The sequence below is a fragment of the Halictus rubicundus genome, chromosome 7 (assembly GCF_050948215.1).
Source record: "Halictus rubicundus isolate RS-2024b chromosome 7, iyHalRubi1_principal, whole genome shotgun sequence".
NCBI classification, from domain to species: domain Eukaryota; kingdom Metazoa; phylum Arthropoda; class Insecta; order Hymenoptera; family Halictidae; genus Halictus; species Halictus rubicundus.
This window is the reverse complement of record NC_135155.1, coordinates 7,753,209-7,778,015: the sequence shown is the minus strand read 5'-3', so window position 1 is coordinate 7,778,015 and position 24,807 is coordinate 7,753,209. Positions and strand designations below refer to the sequence as shown.

The window sequence follows — 24,807 nt, the reverse complement described above, 5'->3', positions numbered from 1 at the left end:
TCGCGGATAAGTCCGCCGCTTCTCGCAGGGTGGCACGCACGCGGTCGTGTTCCCGCGATCATACTTGACTGACAGTTCTGCAATCGCGGCGGAGTGGTGTAATCGAACGATGGAAAGAAAGAAAGTGCTCGACCCCTGGTGGCTCGAGGAGGGATCGCGTCGTGCGGCTGTTCCCGGCAATTACCCGTGTTCTGTTTGTTGAACTGGAACCGTACGTGTGTCGCCCGGTGATCTCCAGTTCCATTCATGCTTAAAATTATCCAATTTCTCTATTATCGTAGAGATACGTGCGTGCGTGCGTGCGTGCACGCGAACGCTTATTATTGGCCACACCTTGCGCGGCGGGGAAATATTTTAACGATACCACCGCGCGCCAGCTCGGCCAGGCTCTACCGCCTGTCCACTTAGGGCCCCGGATGATAGTGATCGTGTATCGCGTTCGTTCATTCGCTTCTTTCGCGTACGCACTGTTACACGTTGTCTCGTGATCCGCGGATCTAACGGGCCGGTATCAATCTTATCCGAGCGCTTAACGCGTTGACAACGGGACGCGCTGCACGCTCCGAGGAATTCCGTACCGTTCCTCTGCACGGAACGGCCGCAACTGCAGTCGATGACGATGATGATGCACGCTTGCGGAGCAAGGAGATGCAAATTGTGCGTCTTTCTTGGACATTTTTGCGCAGCGAGCACTGCGACTCGATGGGCGGGCTAAAATTGGGTCGACTTAGGGAGGATTCTCCTGCGAACATGATAAAAGGAGCCAGTTTTCCAGGAATATTCGAAATCTATTTATTTAACATATATCTGTAATTTTGTGCATGGATGAGTATTAGTGGAAGCAAAAAAAAAACGAAATGCTAATAAAATTATGTATACATGCACATAGTAATGTGCATAATGTAATACTAATCATTATTATTTATATATTATAACTAGACTGCGGATGTTTATGGAATTTTCAATTTTTGTAGGAAAATTTTAAGAATGTGGAAACGAATAAAATCTAATTTTCAGCGGTAGTAGCCTTCGTAGATCTGAAGTAAATAAAAATCGTACTAAATTCTGTGGAATTTTGTATTATAGCATTTTTTGAAAATTTTCAGAAGCCATTAATGCATAATGATCCGCAGTCTAATTATAACTTACAATTGCTTAAAAATCATCTCTTAATTTCTCCTAAGTTTAATATTTAAAATAGATTTATAAGATTCTATTTAACACTTTGATCGCCAAACTAGAAACCCCAAAAATTCCATAAAATCGAAGTAAGTTATTTAATGAAATAAAAATTGAAAAAATTAAATGTATGATACTGAGTAGTCCTCCAACTTTCTTGCATGTTACAGATCCTAATCAAGTTTGGTACAATGAATATATCAACGTAAAAGTTCATTATAAAACCTGTACAAATAATTCTGTCACCCGCGTATCAACGTGCCAACGGCAGTCAACGTGTTAATGGAACAAATGACTAGACTGCGGACTATATGCATTTATAATAAAAATAAGTAAGTGTAATTTAAAGCGGTGGATAGATTAAAAGAATTTAAAAATATTAACATGTTAAATTCAGCTGATTAAAGTTGTCAAAGCAAGAATAAAATTCATACAGGCAATTTTTATTTTGCACAAAGATCCGCAGTGTATATGTTACGTTGATAGACTTGCAAATTGTTGATCACTCGCACAACACGCAAAGCGACGAACCTCGATCGCAATTTGTTTCTCGCCGGTGCATGTGCAGAAGATATCGAGGTGCAGGGGAAAAAGTGGAGGTGTGCAGCCATAGGTCAGACCCAGCGGTTCATTAGGTTGATCTGGAGAAAGTACTGTGCGATGAATAGTAGCTGGGAGGTGCTGAACGAGGAGTCAGTAGATCTCTGTAGAAAGTGGCGAGCGATAAGTGCCAAACAGCATGAAGAGGGTAGTGGTAAGCAGCAACGGAAGAAAGAGCGAAGAGGATCTAATCTGAAGATCTACAGGTGGGTTAAGTATATTTTTAAATAATCCTCGTTAATTCCAGTGGCTCTATTTAATCAGATTCAAGCTTGGCAAAGACAGCACAAAGCAAGGCTGTAGTATACTGATCTAAATCTCTTTCAATAACCCTTTGAACCTTTTAAACTCCTATGTCGAGTGTGTCTAAATATTTTTAAATTTGCCAGTTTAAATATGTCTTACATTTTATAATATTAATTTCTCTTTCAGTTATTTTTTCATAGATTTTTCGAGACCATCGTTATTTTTTATCAGGAAAACATATTCTGTTTCATTCCACCTTGTAGCGACTGAAAAAACATATTGGAACATGTTTTAGTCATGACCTCCAGGTGACCTTGAGTACCAAGAATGTGATAAAATTGCAGGATGAAATGAAGAAAATATTTCGGTGGCCTCCTCCAGCCGAGACACCCTGTATAATATACAATTAATATTTTATTTTACTTTTAATATATTATCAGTTTACTACGATCCCCTGGGAATCAGTGAGCGGTATTAATCGCAGGCCTTTTATCTACTTTAATCAATCCTTTTCTTGTTGACCGCATTTAAATACGCTATCGCGATCACCGTGTTGTTCCGATGTCTCTTGACATAACATCGAGAATAATAAGATAATAGGATACCGATCGATTAGCATCTGGGTTCAGAAAAATAACAAAGCTGTTAGTACATCTCGGACTTGGTGTTTATTTCGCGATAACAATCGTTATGGAGAAACCGAACTTATCATCCATCTTATGTACAATTCACATGTTTTCCTTCGAGTCATGTATGCGAACAGGTTTTCCTCGGTGCGCGGACAGAGTAAAAAGCACCAAGAATGTCGTGTGTCGCTTTTTTGGTTCAATTAGGATATCGAGCTCTCACGCGCAGTATTGTCGGCATTGGTCGCGATGCATGTAATTGTTTTGGTTTCCTCCGCATCCTCCGTAGATAAACTCTTCACACCGATTTGTCTCCGGATTGTATCCGAACCTCTTGAACGCTCCTCTGCATGGTCCACGTACCAACGGCAACAGGCATTCTACAAACGAATCATGGTCGTTATTGAAAGAAAAATGCAAACAGTTTAAAAATTAGGAAATCGAAAAAAATATAAAAAACGCGTACAGCAATGTATGGATGTTTCCGAAAACTTCTGGACCGAAATGTCACTCACATCGTGCACAACGGTAAGATTTCGTCATTTTTAGTTATTACTTTGTCGAACTTTTACCACCATATTCGTGACGTTTTTCTGACTGAATTATTACTGTCAAACACTGTAGGTTATGTGGAAAGCCGTTCACCCGTGGTACTAAACGATTATTCGCGATAAGGTATGTAATCAGTAACAAGGTTCTGTTCATGGTCGAACTCGTAATACGAAGAACAGTCACGAAAATGTCGGAAACGTTGAAATATCGAACGAACGAAATGTTTCATTTGTTTTCAAGAGTGTCGCGAACGCTTTCGATTAATAAATGCGATAACTCTTCTAAAAATGGTACAGAGCAATGTAAAATTAACCTTTAACAAATTGATTAAAGTTACTTGTTAGAATTGTAAAAAAGTGTTTCTAATGAAAACTTTCTAATAAAAATCTACTGATGAATAAATAAAGGCGCGTCACTCTTTAAAATTCGGTTTGACGTACGATCAAAATGTCTGCCCAGAATCTAGCGTCGGGCTACTTTTTACGAAATTTTCGATGTTCCTTTTTGCAAGAACAGAACAGAACAAAATAATTACGTACGTGGTCCAACTTCGGCGGAAACTTGGATCGTCAAACAGCAGACGACGAGCAAGAGGAATGCGAGGACTTTTCCGTTCATTTTGCAAACTGGCGGTGTTCTGGGCGCGCGACACAACTTTGGATTGCAACTCCGTTGTCACACGTTTGTTGAGTTTATATATCGCTCGCGGCGCGGCGCGCCGCGGCGGCTCGATAGGAAATCGTCGTGAGATTAAACGCCTGCGTATGTTTGTTAAACGCACACATGAGCGCGCACGATTTGTCATTGTATTCCCATTCCTTCGATCGGATCGTTCAAGTGGGAGCAAACCGGGAAAAGAGTGATTCAAATCTATCCAGTAAGTTGCCCAAGCGAAACACCTTAATCCTTTACATGACTGGTGACGAACGATTCGTTCGCAGCGCCGCGACCATGAAGTTTAGTGTCATTCATTTAACAGATAAACTATTTATCTATTATCCGTTTGTTAATGCCGATAACTTAATTATAACGTAGTTCTCGGGAACTGATTAGATGCATATTTCCTCGTTGAATTTTCGACATGGCAATGCAGACATACTCTACTACCGCTGATGTTTCATCATCAGATTGCGGATCTTTATGCAAAACATAAATTTCCAACAAGCGACTCCAAGCGATTCCCAATTGCGACTAACCGGAGTGAAACAGAAAGTCATTTTCTTTTTTAATATGTTTAATAGGCTGAAGGTGATATACAATAGCATTTTTAAATTCTTCTAATCTCCTTACTGCTTTAAATTACGTTTATTCATTTTTGTCATAAATCCATAAAATCCGCAGTCTAATGGTCAGTCGAAGAATTATTTGAGTGTGTCTTAAAGACAGAAAAACTATTAATGTATGCCTGTCAGATAAATGGTCGTCTTTCATGAAATATGAAGTAGCGCGTATCTTCACATAATTGTCGATTGTTATGTGAAAATTGTAAAACACTGTAGGTAGTATGACATAGCAGAAGAATGCTCTTTAATGTTTAATCTTCCTCGAACGATGACGAAGGAGATTTCTAAGAAAAAAATTCTCAATGCATACGGATAGGTGAACTCTTTTAAATTTTCTTATTTTGTAATTTATTTTTGTCCCGAACGCTCGCGGGCCGACGCGGGCCGCAGGCAGTATGCTGCAGGGACAAGTGCGGCCCGCGAGCCGCCGGTTGTTCATCACTGCATTAGAAGAATTAAATGATGTTGAAAGCAGGAAAGTATTATCATTCAACTCCTGTTTCTCGCAACCGAGTTGGGCAATCGGTATTCTGCATAAAATTTCGCAGTCTAATCGTTCTATTTACCATATTGGCAAAGGGATAGCGAATAAACTTTGTCTCCAGTAGAATCATCTGGAATATGATAGCAACGGAACCACGAAGCCCTCTTATCGTCGATCAATCTTGTTATGCGACGATTATTAACGATGAACAACACTTCAGGGATCGAAAGTTCTTTCATATCTTGATCAATTTATATTTTGACCGCACGGTGCTGAAATAAGAGTGCTTTTATTTATTATGTTAAAATTTGTTCACGTACTTCTCATGAAACTTTCCAATACTGATTGAAAAGCAAGAGATACCGTTGTATCGTGGATCTTTACATAGATTAAAAATAAAACACGATTTAAAATGATTTAAACTGCAGCTGTTTTTGAAATTGCAGCAGAAGTGCCAACGATTGCGATAAGCAGATCGAAAAATTACGATAAAAGATGATTAATATTTTGCTCGTATCAGCAACAGTTGATAATTGCTCGGTCGAGGATCAAGAGCGCGGATTTTTCTGAAATCGATCGTCGCACTGTATTTGAAATTTTGAAGTGGCAAACTCAGGAAACATCGAGCACCGAGTCTCGCTCGGCTCGAATGGTAATCGATTAGGATAATGCTCGTCGCGCCCTCTGCGATTTTCCAGGCGGCGTTTCGTGAACGAACATCTTGGCAACGCCACAGACTATAAAGAAAACCACTCTAGCGATTTTGGCGCCCTAACTTTAGGTGTTGTATAGAGGGAATCGTTGCGTTGAATTTGGAAACTCGTTTAACCTGTTCGTGTGTAGTGACAGAAGATTTAAAGGCGCGATAAGTGTTTTAGAAACCAGTGTTTCGCGTGATACATTGTAAAACATCGTGCGGAAAAACGAGCACACAGAGAGGTACACCACGACACTCACTTCTTTCATATTCACGTGAACAAATCGTTTTTGTTTATCCGAAATACATAACCTATTTCTCGAAAGATCGGTTTTTCATTCCGATGTTAAAGCCCCGGCAGAACGATCTCTGCTTGTTTAATCTCCCACGCCGATTATGCTTCGTATTAACGTTGCGTTCATTAAATTCCGCTTATCGTATACTCGCTATGACAAGTGATACCTGTTTGCACGGAGTCCTAACCTTCAAATTGTAGTGTTTATTTGGCAACTATTGGAGTTAAATTAGTAAGCTGTTCGTCGAATCGACGTGTACGCAGCATGTACGAATTATGTCAGTAATGTTGTGTATGTGTATTATGCAATAAAAATTGTTTGATTAGTGATAACATATATGCGAATATGCCTACAGTGATATGAAGAGGGTAAAGCTGTGACGGTGGGAATCAAACATAAAAATAGCCCCGGTGACGACAGGAATATCTAACCTTATGCCCTCGGCTACCGGTACGTATGAAACTTCACATAAACACATATATATCGTTGCCTTTTCTAATTCGACTACCATTCTTCGTACAAGCTCTATAACGCATAGTTAGCTTGCAACTTGTGTCAATAGAGGCCGCAAGAATTTCCAACAGATTAAACACTGAGAAACATGCTCTAAATTCTAATTTATTCAATCCAAATAATGCTTCAGTTGTAGGAAGAATACGGAAGGTGAAATACAAACACATATTCTTTTAAATAACAGAAATATGGCGCATACGTATTGCAGGAACGGTGAAGCACAATAGATAGAGTACTTTGGATTCTTGTGGATGAAATTACACGGGCTATCCGTACAGAAGAGCTGCGTAATCGAAGTTTGCTTTGAGAGTAGTAGAATTGTATTAAGCTATGCGATGAAGTTCTTAAGAAATATACAGTCCCTGTTGCTGCAAGAAAAGGTGTCCACTTTCAGAGAGTTTCAGAAGAATGTACAGATTTTAGAAGGTGCAGTTGTATGAGCCATTTTCTATAGGCTCTGTAAGATGATAATTAATTTCATACCTTGTTTTTATTAGAATAAGCTCGGAACAATTCGTACCTAGATCTTTAGAGTAACAGAAGTAAATCGAAATAGAAATACATTCAAATTATCATGAAAAATGTAGTTTCTTTGTAGATCTTATAAATGCGTACTTTATAATTGTCGGATGTTCACGTATTTATGTTTTATCAAATCAAATGCATGTAGCAAAACTAACAAGAAAAAATATCGAATATTAAGTCATAAAACGTGTAAAGAATACAATGATTGCTGTTATAATATTACACGTTATTGCATATGGTATGATGTTAACTAGCGATCAATTTTTTAGGAGGAAACAACCCTATAGGGCAGCAGAAGGGTGGGGCGACTATGCCCAGTAATGAAGAATGTGGGATCCGAGATGTATGGGGCCACAATCTGGAGGAAGAATTCCGAACTATTCGGCAAGTTGTACAGCAATACCAGTACATCGCTATGGACACTGAATTTCCTGGAGTAGTAGCTAGACCTATTGGTACAATGAAAATCCTTGTAATTTTCAAACATTTTTTCACAGAAGAAAATAATTGCTTACAAAATCGTTCTTTTATTTTCCAGGTGAATTCAGGACTAGTGCCGACTACCAGTACCAATTGCTACGGTGTAATGTAGATCTTTTGCGGATAATTCAACTGGGTCTCACGTTTCTTGACGAATCGGGGAACACGCCTGGGGGTAGTTACACGACGTGGCAGTTTAATTTCAAATTTAATTTACAGTAAGCTTTTCGGGCAATTAATATGTAACGACTAAATTGCAATACCAATAAAACGATTGATATCGTTCGATGTTTCAGGGAGGACATGTACGCGCAGGACAGTATAGAAATGCTGCAGAGCAGCGGTATTCAATTCAAAAAACACGAGGAGGAGGGCATAGATCCACTAGATTTCGCTGAACTATTAATGACGTCAGGAATTGTTCTTGTCGATGACATAAAATGGCTATCGTTTCATTCTGGCTACGATTTCGGTTATCTACTGAAGCTTCTTACAGACCAAAATTTGCCTCAAGAAGAAAGTGAATTTTTTGAGCTTCTTAGGATATATTTTCCGACAATATACGATGTAAAAGTAAGCACTAATTATCATCACTAGAGGTGTGTGAGAATTCGAATACGCTCGGGAATCCCGAAATTTTCGAGAACCCATCCGCATCCCGAATAAATTTCTCGACCCGTCCCGATATTTTCGGTTTTTTGCACATCTCTAATCATCAGCTTACAACGACGATGCTGTTTCTTAATACTAATGAAAAAATGTTTGTGCTCAGTACTTAATGAAATCTTGCAAAAATCTGAAAGGAGGACTTCAAGAGGTAGCAGAACAATTAGAAATTCAAAGAGTGGGACCGCAACATCAAGCTGGATCTGATTCGTTACTCACAGGAATGGTTTTCTTTAAGATGCGAGAGGTAAACATAATTTTCGGCTGATAATGTAACGAGCGCGATGCATGCAGCGTTTGGGCCGCGAATTGAACTGTAAATATTTTGTTTCAGATGTTTTTCGAGGACAACATTGACGACGCGAAATATTGTGGTCATTTGTACGGATTGGGAACATCATTTGTTGTAAACGGTTCGGGAGGATATCTAGAGAGCAATGGAGATAATTCTTCGCCTTCGTAATGTTAACGAAAGAGAAAAGAACAAACAACAACAAAACAAACTATCACGCCTCAGTCGGATCAGATTATTTCATTACAAATAAAATGTTATAAATAATGTTTCAATTAATGATCAAGCGTATAGTTCATATCCACGATATAACGAGTCATTGTTGTAGATCACAGACACCGTTGGTCGAAGGAACAACAAAAAAAAAAAAAAAGAAAAAGAAATGAAAACTACAGGAGAATTTTTTCATACTTGTGCATTTTTTCTTTTGTACATCCTCGAACTTTTTAAGTCTTTCGTAGGTTTCTTCTGTGATACATGCTAATTAAATGAAAATATTTACGATAATGTGCAACGTGAAATATGTAAGATAGTTTCTTTATAAACATTTGTGACAATATTGGTATAAAAAAAGAACAAGGATTGCAGTACAAAGCAAAAAAAAAAAAAAAAAATAAAGAGAGAAGCGAAGAAAACAAATGCTAATTTTAAGATTTTTCAAAAAATCTCTAAACAACGGGATAGAGAATCGAAGGAGCGTTGGAGGAGAGGGTGGGAGAAGGAAATGCATGGTTGCATTGTCCCAGTACATCTATCAATGTTCATATGTACATTTATCATACAGTGCATTTATAGACCAGTAAATCGTAAGCCCGAAACCGTTTTAATAAATATCCGTCGAAGTCGCGCTTCTCGCCAGCCTTAGACCGAGCGAACAAGATACCGAAACGCGTAACTGAACAGGAAAACATCATTCTACCGTTTCTTTACGATTAAATGCCCCCTACACGAACGATTCCGTTATCTCTATAGAAGACTAAATATAGTCGATTTAGCTTTTAAAATTATTTTCCACGGCGTGCCCCCTCCTCTTCCCCCATACATACATACATTTTATTGTAACAAGCATTATCCATCAGGCTGACGACAAAGGCAACCTTCCGTTGCGCCCTGAACGCAATCACACAAAATGCATTTCTTTTGTAAATAACACGACGTTCCAGAAATACAATAAACAACTTACTTAAACCGAAACTTTGTCAATCATTGATGTCAGGCGCAACAGCACAACGTGAAAATGATTTGGTTGCACGGAATAAATCATGGAGCATCGTCATTCAGGCTTCTCACAATAAACACTACCTTCCCTTATTTAATTTTCAATGTCGACTACAAACGAGCCAATAAGTGGCCTTTATGGCATGCAGTCGATACGTGACCCATGCTACGTAAGCATAATCCAGAGAACGTCACGCAGAATGATTCATAGAGCACCATCACCAATGTTTCTTGCAAACCTTTCCTAATTTAATTGTTCACCTTTGACTGTCTTCACGGTAGTCGACAAATAACAATTATGAAAATGGAAAGAGACTATATGATTATAAATTTTTTAGCAAGGTGACACAAATCAGGTTTAACAGAGCACCATGGACCATCATCGGTGTTCTTATTTTTAAATAACCACAGTGCCTTATTTAACTTTTCAAAATTCGAATTTTTACAAAAATTCGAGAAACAGCGAATAGCTTGACGATTGCGAGCTTTCGTTCAAGACAATAAGGATAGGTGTCAGGAATTCAAACAACCGTGACAATCGTGCGATGCGTCGTGCTAATAGGAGCACGTACAATTGTTTAAAGGGCGTCGACCCACGCCCTTTTCCGGAAAGTAGGCCACTATCCCTTCGGTTTGTTTCATTCGTTTCAGTTTTCACGTTAGCTTATCCACCTGTAGTAACGAGATAAACGCGCGTTATCGTAATATAACTGATATCAGCGCTGTTATCAGGATTCGTTACCTGAAGCGAGGCTCAGTGTCTTCGGGCATACTAGACAAATCGGTTCATCCACCCTGGACGTATTCAAAATGCGAAACGAGCCTCGTCTCGATCGCGCTTCCGGTTTCGCACGATGGACCGTTCTCGGATGTTTTCTGCTTCTGCTGGCCGGCCAAATAATCGCCCAGAATGAAGATCAATCGTTCGAGGCCGCGTACGGATTGAACGAAGGCGAGACCATCTCGAATAACGGCGGGCCATCGGTGCAGGGGTCACCGGAGGTCGTGAACAAGGAATTGGAGGACCTGAACGACGATGACAGCCCCGTGGAGCCCGTTGTCGACAAAGGAAAAGCATCCGCGGCCCTGGATAACGTCGAACCGGAACCTAAGGAGCAAGTCACTTTTTCTGAAGGTATATCCGGTAGAACGATTGGAGAAAAAAGCGGAAAGTATGTGAGATACGGTGAGTGTTTCGATATCAATGGGCGTGACCGCTATTTTCTATGTTCGCTTCCATCGTTTAGGAGCTCAAGGTTTGTTGTCTCGAACTTCATCTTTTCTTCTCTATCCGTGAAGCACGCTGCGCTACTCCTTTTTCGTTTCAACGTGCTCGGGAAGCGTACATCGGGACGCCCGGCAGAGTTATTTGTTACACGGCTCCGCTAACGATGTAGATCTTATCTATTTTATCAGTTACTCACTCCATCGTGAATCGCTCATGAATCACTAGATATATCCGCCGTTTGCGCTTTCGTAATGAGTACTCGGTACATAACTCGTCGTCTTTCGTTTGCGGTGCTCTCGGGTCTAGAACCCTGTGGCACACGCGATGCTTCATGGTTTAACCTTTGACTGGTATCGCATTTACTCAAGGGGAATCATCCCGAACTATGAAATACAAAAAATTATTAAATTTGGGGGATATGGAGCGCCTATGTAGGTATATGTATGACGAGATTTTTGTACGCTGCTCAAATTCACTTCAAGGGGGTGAGATCGACCCTCGAAAATTCGGCTATTACCAGATTTCTTTTCTAAAACGGTAGTCCTTGTTAATAAGAATAACTCTCGTCTGGAAACTTTTTTCCTATCCCTTATAGTTTGCGAATCGAAAATCGAAAAATAGCCGAATATTCGATGGTCAATTTCACCCCCTTAAAGTGAATTTGTGTAAAAAAAAAATCGCGTGATACATATCTCCAAAGTTTCCTTCTTAATTTCACATGAAGAATCACCGTGGGGTTCTTCAAAAATTTTGTAACGCTAATATATAGGTGCAGATATATAATTTGCGACTCGTCAGCAAGAATTAGCGTGCAGAAATTTTCTTTGAGGTCATGAGAGACTCGGGATACCAATCCAGGGTTAATAAGCGTTAGGTACCGTGAATTTTTGTAGTTTCGAATTCTGTTGGCCTGAGATAGTTGCAAAGTACCGTCGCAATGTAACGTGCAATCAGAGTCGCGTCACTGAATCATTACTTTACAATTTCCTGTGCTCGACCCGCGCGACTATCTCTGTAGCGCTTAGGGCAGTGTGCACACAATGTACAGTCGATATCGAGAAGATGTGGATATCGTGGAGATTGAAATTCATTGAAGTAAAATTCTTGTAGATTCGGATGATCCCGACGCGGAGAGGTACGCGCCTTGCTCGTCCGATTCGGAGCCGAACTATTTCATAACCGAACAGCGATTGAAGCAGATCCGATCGCAGTTTATGTACTGGTACTTCGACAAGAGCTGCGAGGGCAACAAATTAGGCGATTACCAGAAAGAGATCCAATCGTCGACGCCACAGATACACAAGAACTTCAACTTCCAGCTGCCGTTCTATGGATTCAGATTCAATTACACCAGGGTACGTCGATGATCGATACAAGTTTTATCCTGGATCCCGTTTTAGATTGGAAAATTTCATGTGATAGAGAGAAAGAGAATTGTTAACTCTTGTTTTTGGTACTTCGCAAATTCGCAGATGCCGTAAATGCACAAAGACCTGCAGTCGAATTGTTATGCAAAATAAAATTTTTCTAAGTCGGCTAGATAACAATGTACAATGAACTCTCGATATATGTCAACAACACGGGTCTTGTATCGTCCAGGAGACATACCCGTGTTATGTTTACACTCCTCGGCGTGCGAGGCCACTCGAGCGGGTGTACCCCGCGGTGTGGGGATAATTCCGCGACGTTTATCATTCAGGCCTTGGCGACGTATATAGAGAAATCACTGTATTTTATTTTTCAATAATCTTGGCAAGTCGAAAATAATGTAACAGCATTCTTAAATTCATCGAACGTATTTACAATTTTGTTTTCACTCATTCATTTTTGCTACAAATGCGTAAAATCCGCACTCTGGTAATGATCAATATGATCAGCCTAATAATGATCGCATATTTGAAGGATTACAAAATGAACCAACCGGGGAGTCGGTCTGTCTAAAAACATTAACTCGTTATGGCCTCGGTAAATATTAAAGCAGTTATGTTTGCTCTGTCTTATACAGCCACGGCAAACCCAGTTATACCAACAAATGAACAAATTTAATTCAAAGATATTTTTTCATGAAACGAGGTTTCCCCAGGGTTTGTTTTCAATTTTAATACAGGAATGGATAATAAAACTGACGCAAAGAATTTATTTTTATGTTCGAAAAATTTTGGACCGAACAGACATTTTTATGTAACCTACTAAAGAAAAAGTAAATTATCACGAGCACAAAGTTCGTTTACTGAATTTGCAAGACCTGTTGGTATTTTCAATATTACTGTCGGCGTAAGCGAGGATAGTGTACTATGGTTTCATCAATTTAGATTCGAGGAAATACCGACGCATTGAAAGATATCTCATCGCGCCGATGATAAAAAGAAATGCGATAAGTGAACTGATCCAACTCGCTTCAGAAACAGTCCAATAACGAGTTAACTCGTCACCCTTGGTTAACAAATAGAATAAACCATTTAAGACTGCGGTGCCCGGGTCCATTTTAGCCCGGAATGTCAGAAACATTATCGAAGCGATAAAATTAAATCAATAGTTGCACGATTGGATGCAGTAAGATGTCGAAAACATGATTAAAAAGTCTAAAAGTATGGGTCTAAATCAGTGGTTCTTAACCTTTCCAGTGATTGGCACCCCCTTGAATCTAAAAATAAGTTCTCCCCCCCCCACCTTGAAAAATGTGTTTCTATTTATTTATGTAGAAAACTACATTCGTTGCAAGATAATTTATTTATTGACAAAATACATTTTCCATCGAAAATTTAGAAACTTCTCTTACACCCCCAGGGATGTACGCACCTCAGGTTAAGAACCACCGGTCTAAATGGACTTCAACGCCATCAACAGTATAATAGATTCATTTTCCACTCCCCTAAAATGTGATCGACGCCTGTAACGCAATTTTCGAATTGCATCATGCTCTAATACTAAACAAAATGGATCACGTTCCAGGTATCTATGAATGGTTACTTAGAATTCAGCGACCCCCCGGTCCACTACACGTATCCTCTCGTGTTCCCCGTGAAGGACTGGCCGAAAGCGAACGATCCCAGTTTCATAGGAATATTCTTCAGCAAATGTCGCATAGGGGAAATCAGAAAAGACGATATAGACCAACGACTGCCGGGCGTTTACTTCAGGTAAGCGAAGCCGGACTCCACAGTCGACCGCGAAACAAAGAATATCATTTAGAACATTTCGAATATAATTCGTTTCAGGATGGAAAGAGATCTGCAATCGAGGAAAGACAAATTCGGCGTGGAGATGCGAGAACGTGTGAAGTGGGACATCCGCGAGGGCATCATCGGCTCGGAATCATTCGACCCGAAACACGCTGCCATAATCACGTGGAAGAACATGTCTTTCGCTGGCGGTATCGACAATTCGCTTTACAAGACGAACACCTTCCAGATGGTCCTCGTCACGGACGAAGTGTCAACTTACGTGATCTTCAACTACTTGAACATCCAGTGGAGCAGTCACACCGAGGCTGGCGGTGATACCACTGGCGGAGAGGGTGGTGTTCCGGCTTTCGTGAGTTTCAATATTCTTGTTTGCGTCTTAACAATTTCTTAACAGTCTCTTACAAATCCGAGGTTGAAGGTTCATCATAACGCGAGTAATTTCGTGAACCAATCAGTTTCCTCGAGTAACCAAAAATTCCTTTCGAGGTGTTCTTCACGAAGAATTGATTAAGCTCCTTTTCCATATAGCGGAGTCATTAGAAATCTTATAATTAATTCAGTCACTGCGATCAAAACTGTGAGTCCGTAGTTACTTAATAATCCTTTACAAATCAAAGATAAATGATTCGAGACTTTTATCTTGGACAGCATAATCCTTTACGACGCGAATGCATCGTTCGTAGAAATTCGATTTAGGGATGATTAAATTTTTCGAAGAGCGTGAACTGACTTAGATCAATAAGCTAATTTAGAAAAAAAGTTGCATCGGTTGAACGTCATTGCCTAATATTTTATTAAAGCTTCCAGTGTCTGAAATTAATTTGTACATACCCAATACATTCCTGCAGAATTCAATTTTGAAATCTACGTCACAAAAGTAGAATGTAGATTTATGAGCGAACATTATTGATTAGCATTATTGGACGCTTTAATACTTTAATCCGGTGATGTCGTTCTTACCACGCGTTGAAGTCACCAGGTGGCTCGTGGCGTTCACGGGTTTATCTCACGAAAATCGAATGTCCTGGCCTGAAATAATAGTGTTAATGTTTATTTTTTTAATTTTAGATCGGCTTCAATGCTGGCAACGGCACCCAAAGCTACGAATACAAGCCATACTCCCAAATGTCGACGATCCGCGATCTAACGGGCAGAGGCTGGGCAAACGGTTTCCCGGGGCGTCACATGTTCAGGATAGATGAGAAGATCATGATGGGAACGTGCAATAAAGACATTGGTAAAGCTCGAACCCTCTAAGGAACAATTAATTCTATCGGATTGAAGGAATTTTGGAGGGAACATGCTAAATCATTTTGTACGTTACAGCTGGAGCAAACTTGCCGCTGGTGTTTGCTCCCGAAAGTGGGAACATGTTAGGCGGCACCATCGTCAACATCACCGGGCCGTGTTTCGACAAGTCCGATAAGATCCGGTGCATATTCGAGACCGAGATGGTGATAGGCACCTTCATCGATAGGAACCGAGCCATCTGTGTGCAACCGTTCGTCAAGGCTCAGGGATACATCCGGTTCGCGATTAGCATCGGAGAGAGCAAAGCCTACAACTGGAAGGGAAAATATTTCATCGGTAAGGATGCATTTATTAAAAATGAGTCGGTGCGATTTGAAAGAATAGGAAAGTTTCATTTAAAAAAATTTTTTTTCTAACTTCTTGAAGTCATTAGAGAAAGAAGCCAATTTTTACTGCTCCCCTGTTCCTTGACAATCCTGGGGTGCAGACAATTTTTATTTTGCATAAAGGTCCGCTGTCCGCCGATAACATTCGCAACCGCTTGAAAATTGCAATGCGATTGAATCTGATGCTTTCCAGAAACCCCGGCCACGGCAGCCGAGAAGATCTTCGTCTCGAACACTGTTCACGAGCGTCAACCTCACGAGATCAAGATCACCTGGGATCAGTACAATTTGACTAGCAACGAGAACGCCGGAGTGCAAGTGTCTCTGTGGGGGTACCGCGAAACGAAAACTCACCCGGAGTTCGAGTACATCACTACTTTGGAGGTTGGTCGATCAAGGATCGACGAGAAGCAAAATATCATCTAATAAAAATTCAATAAAATTCCAGAGTGCGCACAAGAATGTTGGCTACTACCTCATCACGCCAGCTAAATACCGAGACGAATACAATCCCTACCAGCAGGACATGACTTTCGGATTCATTCAACTGAACTTGACCGATCCGCAGCAGAATTCTCACATCAACATCACGCCGTACGTGACTTGTATTTGAAAAATATTTTCTTGCTTGGATCGCAATGTCCTACATTAATTTTGGAAAGCTCCGTCCCTTCGTCTGCTTTCGAGAAATTTCGTTTAAACTGGAAACACAAATTTTTTATATTTGACTTTGACGAAGTATCGAGCAACTATCGAGGTTCTACTGTAGTTATTGTAGAACGAAGTTAGAGTTTGGACAGTGTAGTGATGTTTGAATTGTTCACAGGAGTCTGTGGAGCAGACCAGTTCCGTTGGGCTGGTACTTCGGGTGGCAGTGGGAAACTACGATGGGTTCAAAATGGCCGCAAGCACTGTGCAACAAGTGGATCATGAACGACAGATACCTGAAGAATTTCGCTGCCGAGATATCCCTGTGTCCTTGCACGCTGAAACACGCGTTGAACGACAAAGGACGTTTCCTTCCGGATTACGATTGCGACAAGGACTCGAATTTGGACTGTCTCTACAACCAACACGCCCATCATTGCGTGAGGACGGGCTCGCCAAGGTAAACGACACTAAGTTGTTGGTCGCATGCGCATTCGATGATTCAGGCTGCTGGTAAAACAGCTCCAAGAGGATGTGAGCATGAGGAAATTAATAAGATTGTTGTTTGAAAGAAAATTATTAAGATTCTTTCTATATGCAAAATAAAAATTGTCTTGATCAATTCCGAGACACAGAGGTCCAATAAAATCGTGTTCACTCTTTTGGGTAATTTTTATAAGTTGGAAACAACAGAACAGTGTTCTTTAATTGCTCTAAATGTTTTCACTGTTCTACATTTCGTCCACACATTTTTTCCATAAATGCATAAAATCTAGTAATCTAGTCTAGCAATTATAAATTCTGTTAAGGCATCTGGTAGCTAAAGTATTGACCCAATGTTTCTCTATCAATCGTAGCATGGACGGGTCCGAGCAACAGTGCTGTTACGACAAATACGGCTATCTGATGCTGACGTATGACCAGCAATGGGGCTCGAGGCCACACCGATCCCACAATCTGGGATACTATCCGTGGGACGAGGCTAACAAGGTTCCAACCCTGTCTCACTGGCACCACGACGTGATACCGATTTACCTGTGCTGCATGTGGCAAGAGGAACACTCTGTCGGGTGCGAAACCTTCAGATACGAGAGACGACCGACGCAGGATTGCGTGGCTTATCAGTCGCCGGCGGTGGCGACCGTGTTCGGAGACCCCCATATCGTCACGTTCGATAATTTACAGTACACCTTCAACGGAAAGGGAGAATTCGTTCTGCTCCGGGTGAACCACGCGAAGGATAAGCTCGACGTGCAGGGCAGATTTGAACAGCTGCCGGACAACATTCACGGGGAAGTCAAGGCTACGCAACTGACCTCCATTGCAGGTATGCAAAGAATATAGCCGGTTATACGGGTCAAAAACCCACTTCAGCTGATTTTGTTGGAAAATTGCTGATTCGATAGCTTACCAAGGGAGAAGCATTTTGCCACGTTTCATCCCCATACCTCCCCTGTAAGGGTAGTTAGGGGAAACAAACAAAAAACTAGTTTCTGCCCTGTTTCCCCCATTTTCTGGCATCTAAAAATTTTTAAAAAATCTGACACATATAACACATCGGATCACACATTCGAGAATTTTTTGCGATTTTTAAGTTGCAATCTCTCGTTACAAAAAATTAAAAACACGAAAAAAGTGCGGATTTAATGTTGAACTTTAGAGCGAGCTCTCTGGAAATTAATACTTATTGACCCTTTTCCCCTTGATTAATAGCAAGATTATTTAAATGCGTTGACGTTCTGATTCGGTCCACAGCAAGGGGCAACAACTCCGTTCCCATCGAAGTTCGTTTGAGACCGAAGCACTCTCAATGGAGATATCGGCTGGACGTTTTCGCGGACAAACGACGGGTATACTTCGACAGACCGTCCTTGAAATTCCAGCACTTCCCCGGGGTTGTAGTCTACACGCCGACGTACATCTTGAACCAGAGCGAAGTGATCATCATGTTCGACACCGGTGCAGGCGTGGAAGTCATCGAAAACGAGGGCTATATGTCGGCTAGAGTCTACCTACCTTGGACCTACTTGGTACGGTTCGAAATGATCGATTCTTAAAAAGACAGTACAGCAGGACCTCTTTCGTAGCACAATCTCGAATTTTTGCGCGCATTTCCGGTCCCGTTTCGGGCAACGGGCTCGAACAGACGGAAAAGATTGACAAAGTGTCTCGATCTATTCCAGAACAAGACCAAGGGACTTTTCGGCAAATGGAACAACGACATGTCGGACGATTTAATGACTCCGGAAGGTCAAATAGTGGGTTCGAGTAATTTGAACCACTTCGAAGCTCTGCACAAAGATTTCGCGGTGAAATGGATGCTGGAGGACAAGGAGAACGACTTGGTAGGCGGTACACTGTTCACCAGAGAATTCGGAAGAACTGCGAGCTACTATGCGAACAAAACTTTCGAGCCTGAGTGGCGGAAGCAGCCTGAAGATATCCTGCCGACCAACAGGTAGCTGAACAATTCAATCGTCAGGGTATGGTTCAGAGAAATAAACAATCTTGCATTGTTATAGGTCGTACGATGTCCAGCGAGCGCACGACCTCTGCGGAGAGACTTATCAGTGCCAATACGATTACGCGATGTCGCTGAACAGGGACCTGGCACACTTCACCAAGAATTATTACGACTCGTACACGCAGATCAGGTCCACCAACGAAGACGACCAAGGTAAGACGTTCGGGGACTCGCGAACACGCTCAGGGGATCCTCGGATGGCAAAATTTCGATCCATTTTGATTCAGAGATATCAAATTGAAGGATCACTGGTGTTACAGTGATCTCGTGCGGTGTATTGGAGACGCCCCGTTTCGGTCGTAAGAGCAACTTCTTCTTCACGCCCGGCACGAAGGTGACCTTCGAGTGCAACCAGGACTTCATACTGGTGGGCGACCAACGGCGAGTCTGCACGCCCGATGGACGATGGGATGTGCCAGAATATGGGTACACGGAATGTCTGCGTGAGTATCTGAACAATGACTCGACGATGAGCACAATATTAGGTCATATTATAAGTCCTGTTTTGAGTCGCTGATGTGTTAACCATCATTTTCAATTTGCTGTCTCAAATTAAAAAATTGCAGCCTCATTTAGGCCCTCTTAATCGGTTAATATTAAATCTTGGATGGAATATTGCGAAATGTTTATGGCGAAAATTATTGCTAGAAATATTAAAATATACAGGGTGGGGCATTCAAATGAACTTATGGGATGACCTAATACTATCATATAAAACATTCTTTCAATACGCTATTCAAGGTACTAGTTTCGAGATGCTAAAACTTTACCAGGTGGCCTCTCACAATTTTCATAAAAGTTACATATATGCATAACATAGGATGTTCGACTACAGGTAGGAGAAAATTTGAGAGACGGTTCTTCAAGATAATATAAGGCGAAAATGAAGGGTAAAAGATTTGCGAGTTCGGTTTCATTTTCTAGTTATTATCAATTAAAAATCCGCCTAAAATGCGGCAACCCGGCCAACAGAGGTGTACGGTGCTTACGTCATGAAGACGCTCAAAGGGGGTCCTCGGTCGACGTCACACACTATAGCCAATCATTCAGTTAGAACCGAAAATGCATGTGATCTCTATGACGTACGCAAGGTACACGTCTGTCGGCCGGGTTGCCGCATTTAGGCGGATTTTAAATTGCTAATATCTAAAAGATGAAGTCGAAATCACAATTTCTTTACTGTTCACTTTCGTATCATATTGTTACGGAGAACCACCCCTTAAATTTTCTCCCACCTATAGTCGAACACATAGGAAACGACTTTACCAGCCAAATTACTTTGAGCAGCGTATAACTGTCACCTCGCACTCGCCCAAGGGACACCTACCGCAATTCTACCTTCCACTGTCGCTATTCTCATCTTCGCATTCCCAATCATTCTTCGCAACAACCTCACAATCTCGCCGATCGAGAGTCCTCGATCCAATCGGACCATTATCACGGACGTCGCAGTGGCGGAGTGTGAAATAAAAGTTGTTTGGTTATTACACAACTATAGGTGGGGTCGAGTATACCCAGCGTACAGCGTGGACGACGATGGGTATTATTTGCGTCGTGTTAATCCCCGTAGTCGGATGTGTCGCTGGTGCGTTTTTCTTGATCCGAAAGAACCAGGCGAATGAAAGCTCGGATAAGTCGTGGCGTTATTCGGAGCGCGTCTCTGCCATCGACGATTCAACGTTGTTGAGACAGAGCACGCCGTTGAAGACGTTCGACAGACCAATTTCGCCGGAGAGCGACACTAGCACCGCCACCACCGCTAGCAAAAAGAGGCATAGCTATGATAGAGTCTACCGTACGAACGAGCCCCTGCCGGATAAGCCGGATATCGAGTTCGAGGAGAAAGACTGGGACCTTAAAGAGCCCCAGTCCCCGACGGACTCGGAAAAGAGCACCGCAGAATCGATTAGGAAAGCTGGCAGTCCCACCAAAGAGAGCGACGTTTAAACCTAATTAGAGGACGCGATGTTAGTCGGGGATATCGATCTTTCGAGGCCCTTCTCGGCCTTTCGCTTTTTAACGGGATGACCTTTCGATTATGAACGCGAACACGTAGTGAGAGACATGTAACATTCGGAGAACCAGGTTGCTGCATATCAAACGTCTGATTTTTTACGGTAACGTTTCAAACAAACAGAACTTTCTCCTAAATAAATCTCGTAACACCAGAGCAAACACCATTTCTAATCTGCGGATCTTTATAGGAAGTTCATTGTAGGAAGCAGAAATTATGTGAACATGTATTTCTTCTTTAATACAGTCAGTGTGTTGAGTATAACGTAATTGTATTCTTAAATTCTTCTAATGTCTTTGCAATTTTATATCCGTGTATTTGTTTTCGTTGTTAATGCCTAAAATCCGTAATCCAAAATATCAACATATTCTGTCAAAGAAATACAAGAGTCTTGATCACATTAGGGTAGAAAAATTTTTTTTTTGGTTGTTCGCCTTCTTCAATTACGAAACTGTCATCTCCATTTTTGACTTTTTTTTTTTGTACCATCGGCGTGTTCATTTCTTACCACATTTTGATGAAACATCGCACAACGCTGTCGTCAATATGTTTATTTTTCTACTCAGACAATGTATGAATGAAAATTGAAGATCTTAAAATAGCTTAAAACGCTTCGTAACATTTGCATTCCGAAATCGGACATTTTATGTGCAACAACGTAAGACAATAGAATTTACGCCAGTATGCATTTCGTAACACGATTAAATGAAAAAAGTTGTTGGTAAAAAATCAAACAGTAGATTTCGTAGAAATGAAAATTTCGTAGAGACTTCGAACTTCGGTTTTCCTTCCTTAGCATCGCATTTTTATTCCCGCCTTCTCACAGCGCGTCCAATGGCACGCCGTTCGTCTCTGGTCACATGACGTAGAGATAAGTAACCAGCCAATAGGGAATCGTCTCACGCGACGTTAACGAGGGAAGACTTTAGTTCGACTAATCTGTGGATAATCAAAAAGAGGATAAAAAACAAATAACGGAAGCTCGTACAAAAACGGCATTCTTGTGACGGACTAAAGATGGCTAACGTAGAAGCGTCTTTTAAAATAAATTTCCAGTTCGATTTCGATTGAACGGATTCGCTAATGACTAACTGTATAATGTAGACACTGTTTAATATATCCCATAGTATCCTTCTCGCACCGGAAGTGTATCACTCACGCGCCGAAATCACCGCAAGCACATACCTTTCATGACAAGTATTTATAAACATTTTCCTCTTCGGTTTTCGAGATTGAATTGCGCGCGCGACGAGCATGATTTGTACACGGTTCCCGCAGAAACCGAGAAACATAACGCAAAACGCATCCCTATCGCGGAGAATAGCTCCTTTATCATGTGTGCCAATTGCTTTTGTTGTTGCTGTGGAATAGAAATGTGTCGGAACATGAAATGACTATCGTACCGTTGAATCAGAGATCAGTTTCCGCGTTGACGAAAAATGAAAAATGTAAGAGCAAATTTCGAGCGCGCTGAAACGCAATAAATTTAATGGTAACAGATTCGATACAGCACGATTGTACGAGATGCTTGGTAATTAATGTAAGAACACAGTTCAATAAACGATTTCTTTTTTTTTACACCTTAAAATTACTCAGGAAATTTCTATTCCACATGCATACGTTGCAACACTCGAGTATATGTTTGGAATGTTGTTTGAAACCGTTTCAGTGGAATGGAAATTTCCACCAGAATTATTGTCATCGCTTTCTGTTACTTCTATCCCGTCACCTTTGTCCTTCCTTGTTTATTTATTTAATTTACTCAGCTATACTTGCCCTGTATATCTGCATACTTGAACCTAACTCACCAGACTACTAAAATTATTAATCTGTTTATCGGCCTTGTTTCTTGCGTATATTAATGCCATCGATTTCGTTGAAAATCACAGGTCAACAGGAATATAGCTCACGCCAGGCTGGTATTACAAGTGGTATAATACTTGTCTGCATAATACCGATTATACTCCTAATAGTTTTCGCGGCAGTCAGATTCTTTAAGAAACAAAAGAAAGAGCGAGAAGAGGAGGCAGAAATGTCCAGGTATTACGCTAAACGAAATTTCTGAACCATGAAGCTTTGTGCAGAAGAAAATTGTCTTTGCGTAATTTTACAAAATTAACATTAAACGGAAATTTAACGGTAGAACTGCCAGAGGAATCATGATTACTTCAGATTTCTTGTTTTATTACGATCGAAGATATAAAAATGTTTTTGGCGGAATTTATTCAGTAGATTGAATCATTTATACAAAACGTTTTTACAATTTATAGAATAGAATCAAATTCCGTCATTTTGACTGCCCTGGTGCTTCTAGCGCTAATTTTTCCATCGATGACATTCAATTGAACTTAATTGTGATTTACACTTTGTTATACTTCTGCGTAAATATTTGTGGTGTAGAAATTGCAACAAATTCCTGTAATCGAGTATTAACGATGAAAATTTTTGTTTATAGAGTAAGAAGTGCTGAGCTCATGAGACTAAGGCAACTTAAACAAGAAGAAGAGCCTGCTCCTTACACCAGCAAAGCAACGGAAATTAATTGATTAGCATTACGTGTACTTTTTGTAATATCTTTTTTATAATTTGATTCGTATCATCGTACATTATATATCTCTCATTTTCTTACGCCGATATATGTAATCACACACGTGTTAAATAAGCATCATTGTTTAGTCGTAATTAGAAAAGTTAATTTATCGTAAGCTCTTTAGAAAATGAAGCGTTTATTTAAGGATAGATACCTATTGTTTTCGTTAAAACTACGTAGTTAAGCATATATCGCATTTAAGACATGCTAAGGTAGTTTATTTATTCTCTAAGTGACGTAGAATTCAATGTTCATTGTGATTTTGTACCGTTACAAAACAGAAAGAGACTGCAAAATATAATAAAATATAAATACACATTTTTCAATGTATTCCCAATAGAATTGTTAAACCATAAAGGGGTTAAATTAAGGGAGAAATAATGCGCTTTATGGTAGAGTCGCTTACAATTACCGGAAACCACGCAATTACACCGAAACAGTTGAAAATCATGATCGCAACATTTTCCAACAAACGAATTTTTCACAAAATTCTTCGAATTGCATTTTCAATGGGTTGCCGATGGAAGTTTTGAACGTTTCAAGGATCAAAATAAAGACAAAGGATGGAACTTTGTCATATCGGTGTTTAAGTTGCAAAAGAAGGACGAGAACATATTTTTACTAAAAAATTAGATGGTAAGATGGTCAAGGGAGTGCTTATCGCTATCATTGGCGAAAGGAATTGTTATAAACATTAAACAGCCAGAAATAATAAATTTTACAGTGAATTGCGTACGATAAATTAATGCGTACGAATATTCATGGCTTAAAAGTTATTCTATATCTCGGTTTCTATAATTTATTTTTACTCAATAATTAGTTAGCAAGATGGTCGAGGGATTGCTGGTTGATACCATTACCAAAAGAAATTGTTATAAACATTAAACAGTCTGAAATAATAAATTTTTCAGTGAATTGCGTACAATAAATTACTGCGTGCGAATATTCGTGAATTAAAAGTTACTCTGTATTTCGAGTTCTATAATTTATTTTTACTAAATAATTAAATGGCAAGATGGTCAAGGGAGTGCTTATCGACATCATTGGCGAAAGGAATTGTTATAAACATTAAACAGCCAGAAATAATAAATTTATCAGTGAAATGTGTTCGATAAATTAATACGTGCGAATATTCATGGTTCAAAAGTTACTCTGTATCTCCAGTTCTATTAGGTATTTTTACTAAAAAATTAGATGCCAAGATGGTCAAGGGATTGCTTGTTGATACCATTACCAAAAGAAATTGTTATAAACATTAAGCAACCAGAAATAACAAATTTATCAATAATTACTATCGGGGCGATCGAGATCTAGCGAAGTTAAT

The 24,807-nt window shown here is 40.3% G+C and overlaps 3 protein-coding genes across 7 annotated transcripts; 2 read left to right on the top strand and 1 right to left on the bottom strand.

Moving 5' to 3' along the window:
* Window positions 1–2,674: 2,674 nt before the first annotated feature.
* On the bottom strand, window positions 2,675–4,037 carry LOC143355546 (kunitz-type serine protease inhibitor Bt-KTI-like). The gene is made up of 2 exons (XM_076790438.1): window positions 3,743–4,037; window positions 2,675–3,031 (listed from the first exon to the last, which is right to left on the bottom strand). The coding sequence occupies exons 1-2, from the start codon at window positions 3,819–3,821 to the stop codon at window positions 2,871–2,873; spliced, it is 240 nt and encodes a 79-aa protein (XP_076646553.1). The 5' UTR covers window positions 3,822–4,037; the 3' UTR covers window positions 2,675–2,870.
* A 1,678-nt stretch (window positions 4,038–5,715) lies between these two features.
* Pop2 (CCR4-NOT transcription complex subunit Pop2) lies at window positions 5,716–9,116 on the top strand. 3 transcript variants are annotated; one of them, XM_076790248.1, is made up of 8 exons: window positions 5,716–5,909; window positions 6,319–6,413; window positions 6,685–6,902; window positions 7,271–7,456; window positions 7,540–7,699; window positions 7,778–8,054; window positions 8,254–8,394; window positions 8,482–9,116. In XM_076790248.1, the coding sequence occupies exons 3-8, from the start codon at window positions 6,728–6,730 to the stop codon at window positions 8,608–8,610; spliced, it is 1,068 nt and encodes a 355-aa protein (XP_076646363.1). In that variant the 5' UTR covers window positions 5,716–5,909; window positions 6,319–6,413; window positions 6,685–6,727; the 3' UTR covers window positions 8,611–9,116. The 3 variants fall into 3 exon arrangements, with proteins under 3 accessions (XP_076646363.1, XP_076646364.1, XP_076646365.1); XM_076790249.1 differs by lacking the exon at window positions 6,685–6,902 and having other exon boundaries at window positions 5,723–5,909; XM_076790250.1 differs by lacking the exons at window positions 5,716–5,909; window positions 6,685–6,902 and adding an exon at window positions 5,944–6,240.
* Window positions 9,117–10,418: 1,302 nt separating this feature from the next.
* On the top strand, window positions 10,419–23,813 carry Mesh (sushi domain containing 2 mesh). 3 transcript variants are annotated; one of them, XM_076790194.1, is made up of 16 exons: window positions 10,419–10,843; window positions 11,996–12,240; window positions 13,838–14,025; window positions 14,104–14,419; window positions 15,139–15,307; window positions 15,397–15,657; window positions 15,901–16,091; window positions 16,156–16,301; window positions 16,534–16,815; window positions 17,213–17,682; window positions 18,111–18,385; window positions 18,539–18,813; window positions 18,878–19,032; window positions 19,140–19,322; window positions 22,783–22,933; window positions 23,349–23,813. In XM_076790194.1, exons 1-16 carry the CDS (start codon window positions 10,468–10,470, stop codon window positions 23,437–23,439), a joined length of 3,774 nt encoding a protein of 1,257 aa, XP_076646309.1. In that variant the 5' UTR covers window positions 10,419–10,467; the 3' UTR covers window positions 23,440–23,813. The 3 variants fall into 3 exon arrangements, with proteins under 3 accessions (XP_076646309.1, XP_076646308.1, XP_076646307.1); XM_076790193.1 differs by lacking the exons at window positions 22,783–22,933; window positions 23,349–23,813 and adding an exon at window positions 20,378–22,481 and having other exon boundaries at window positions 10,419–10,792; XM_076790192.1 differs by lacking the exons at window positions 22,783–22,933; window positions 23,349–23,813 and adding an exon at window positions 20,378–22,481.
* Window positions 23,814–24,807: the final 994 nt, after the last annotated feature.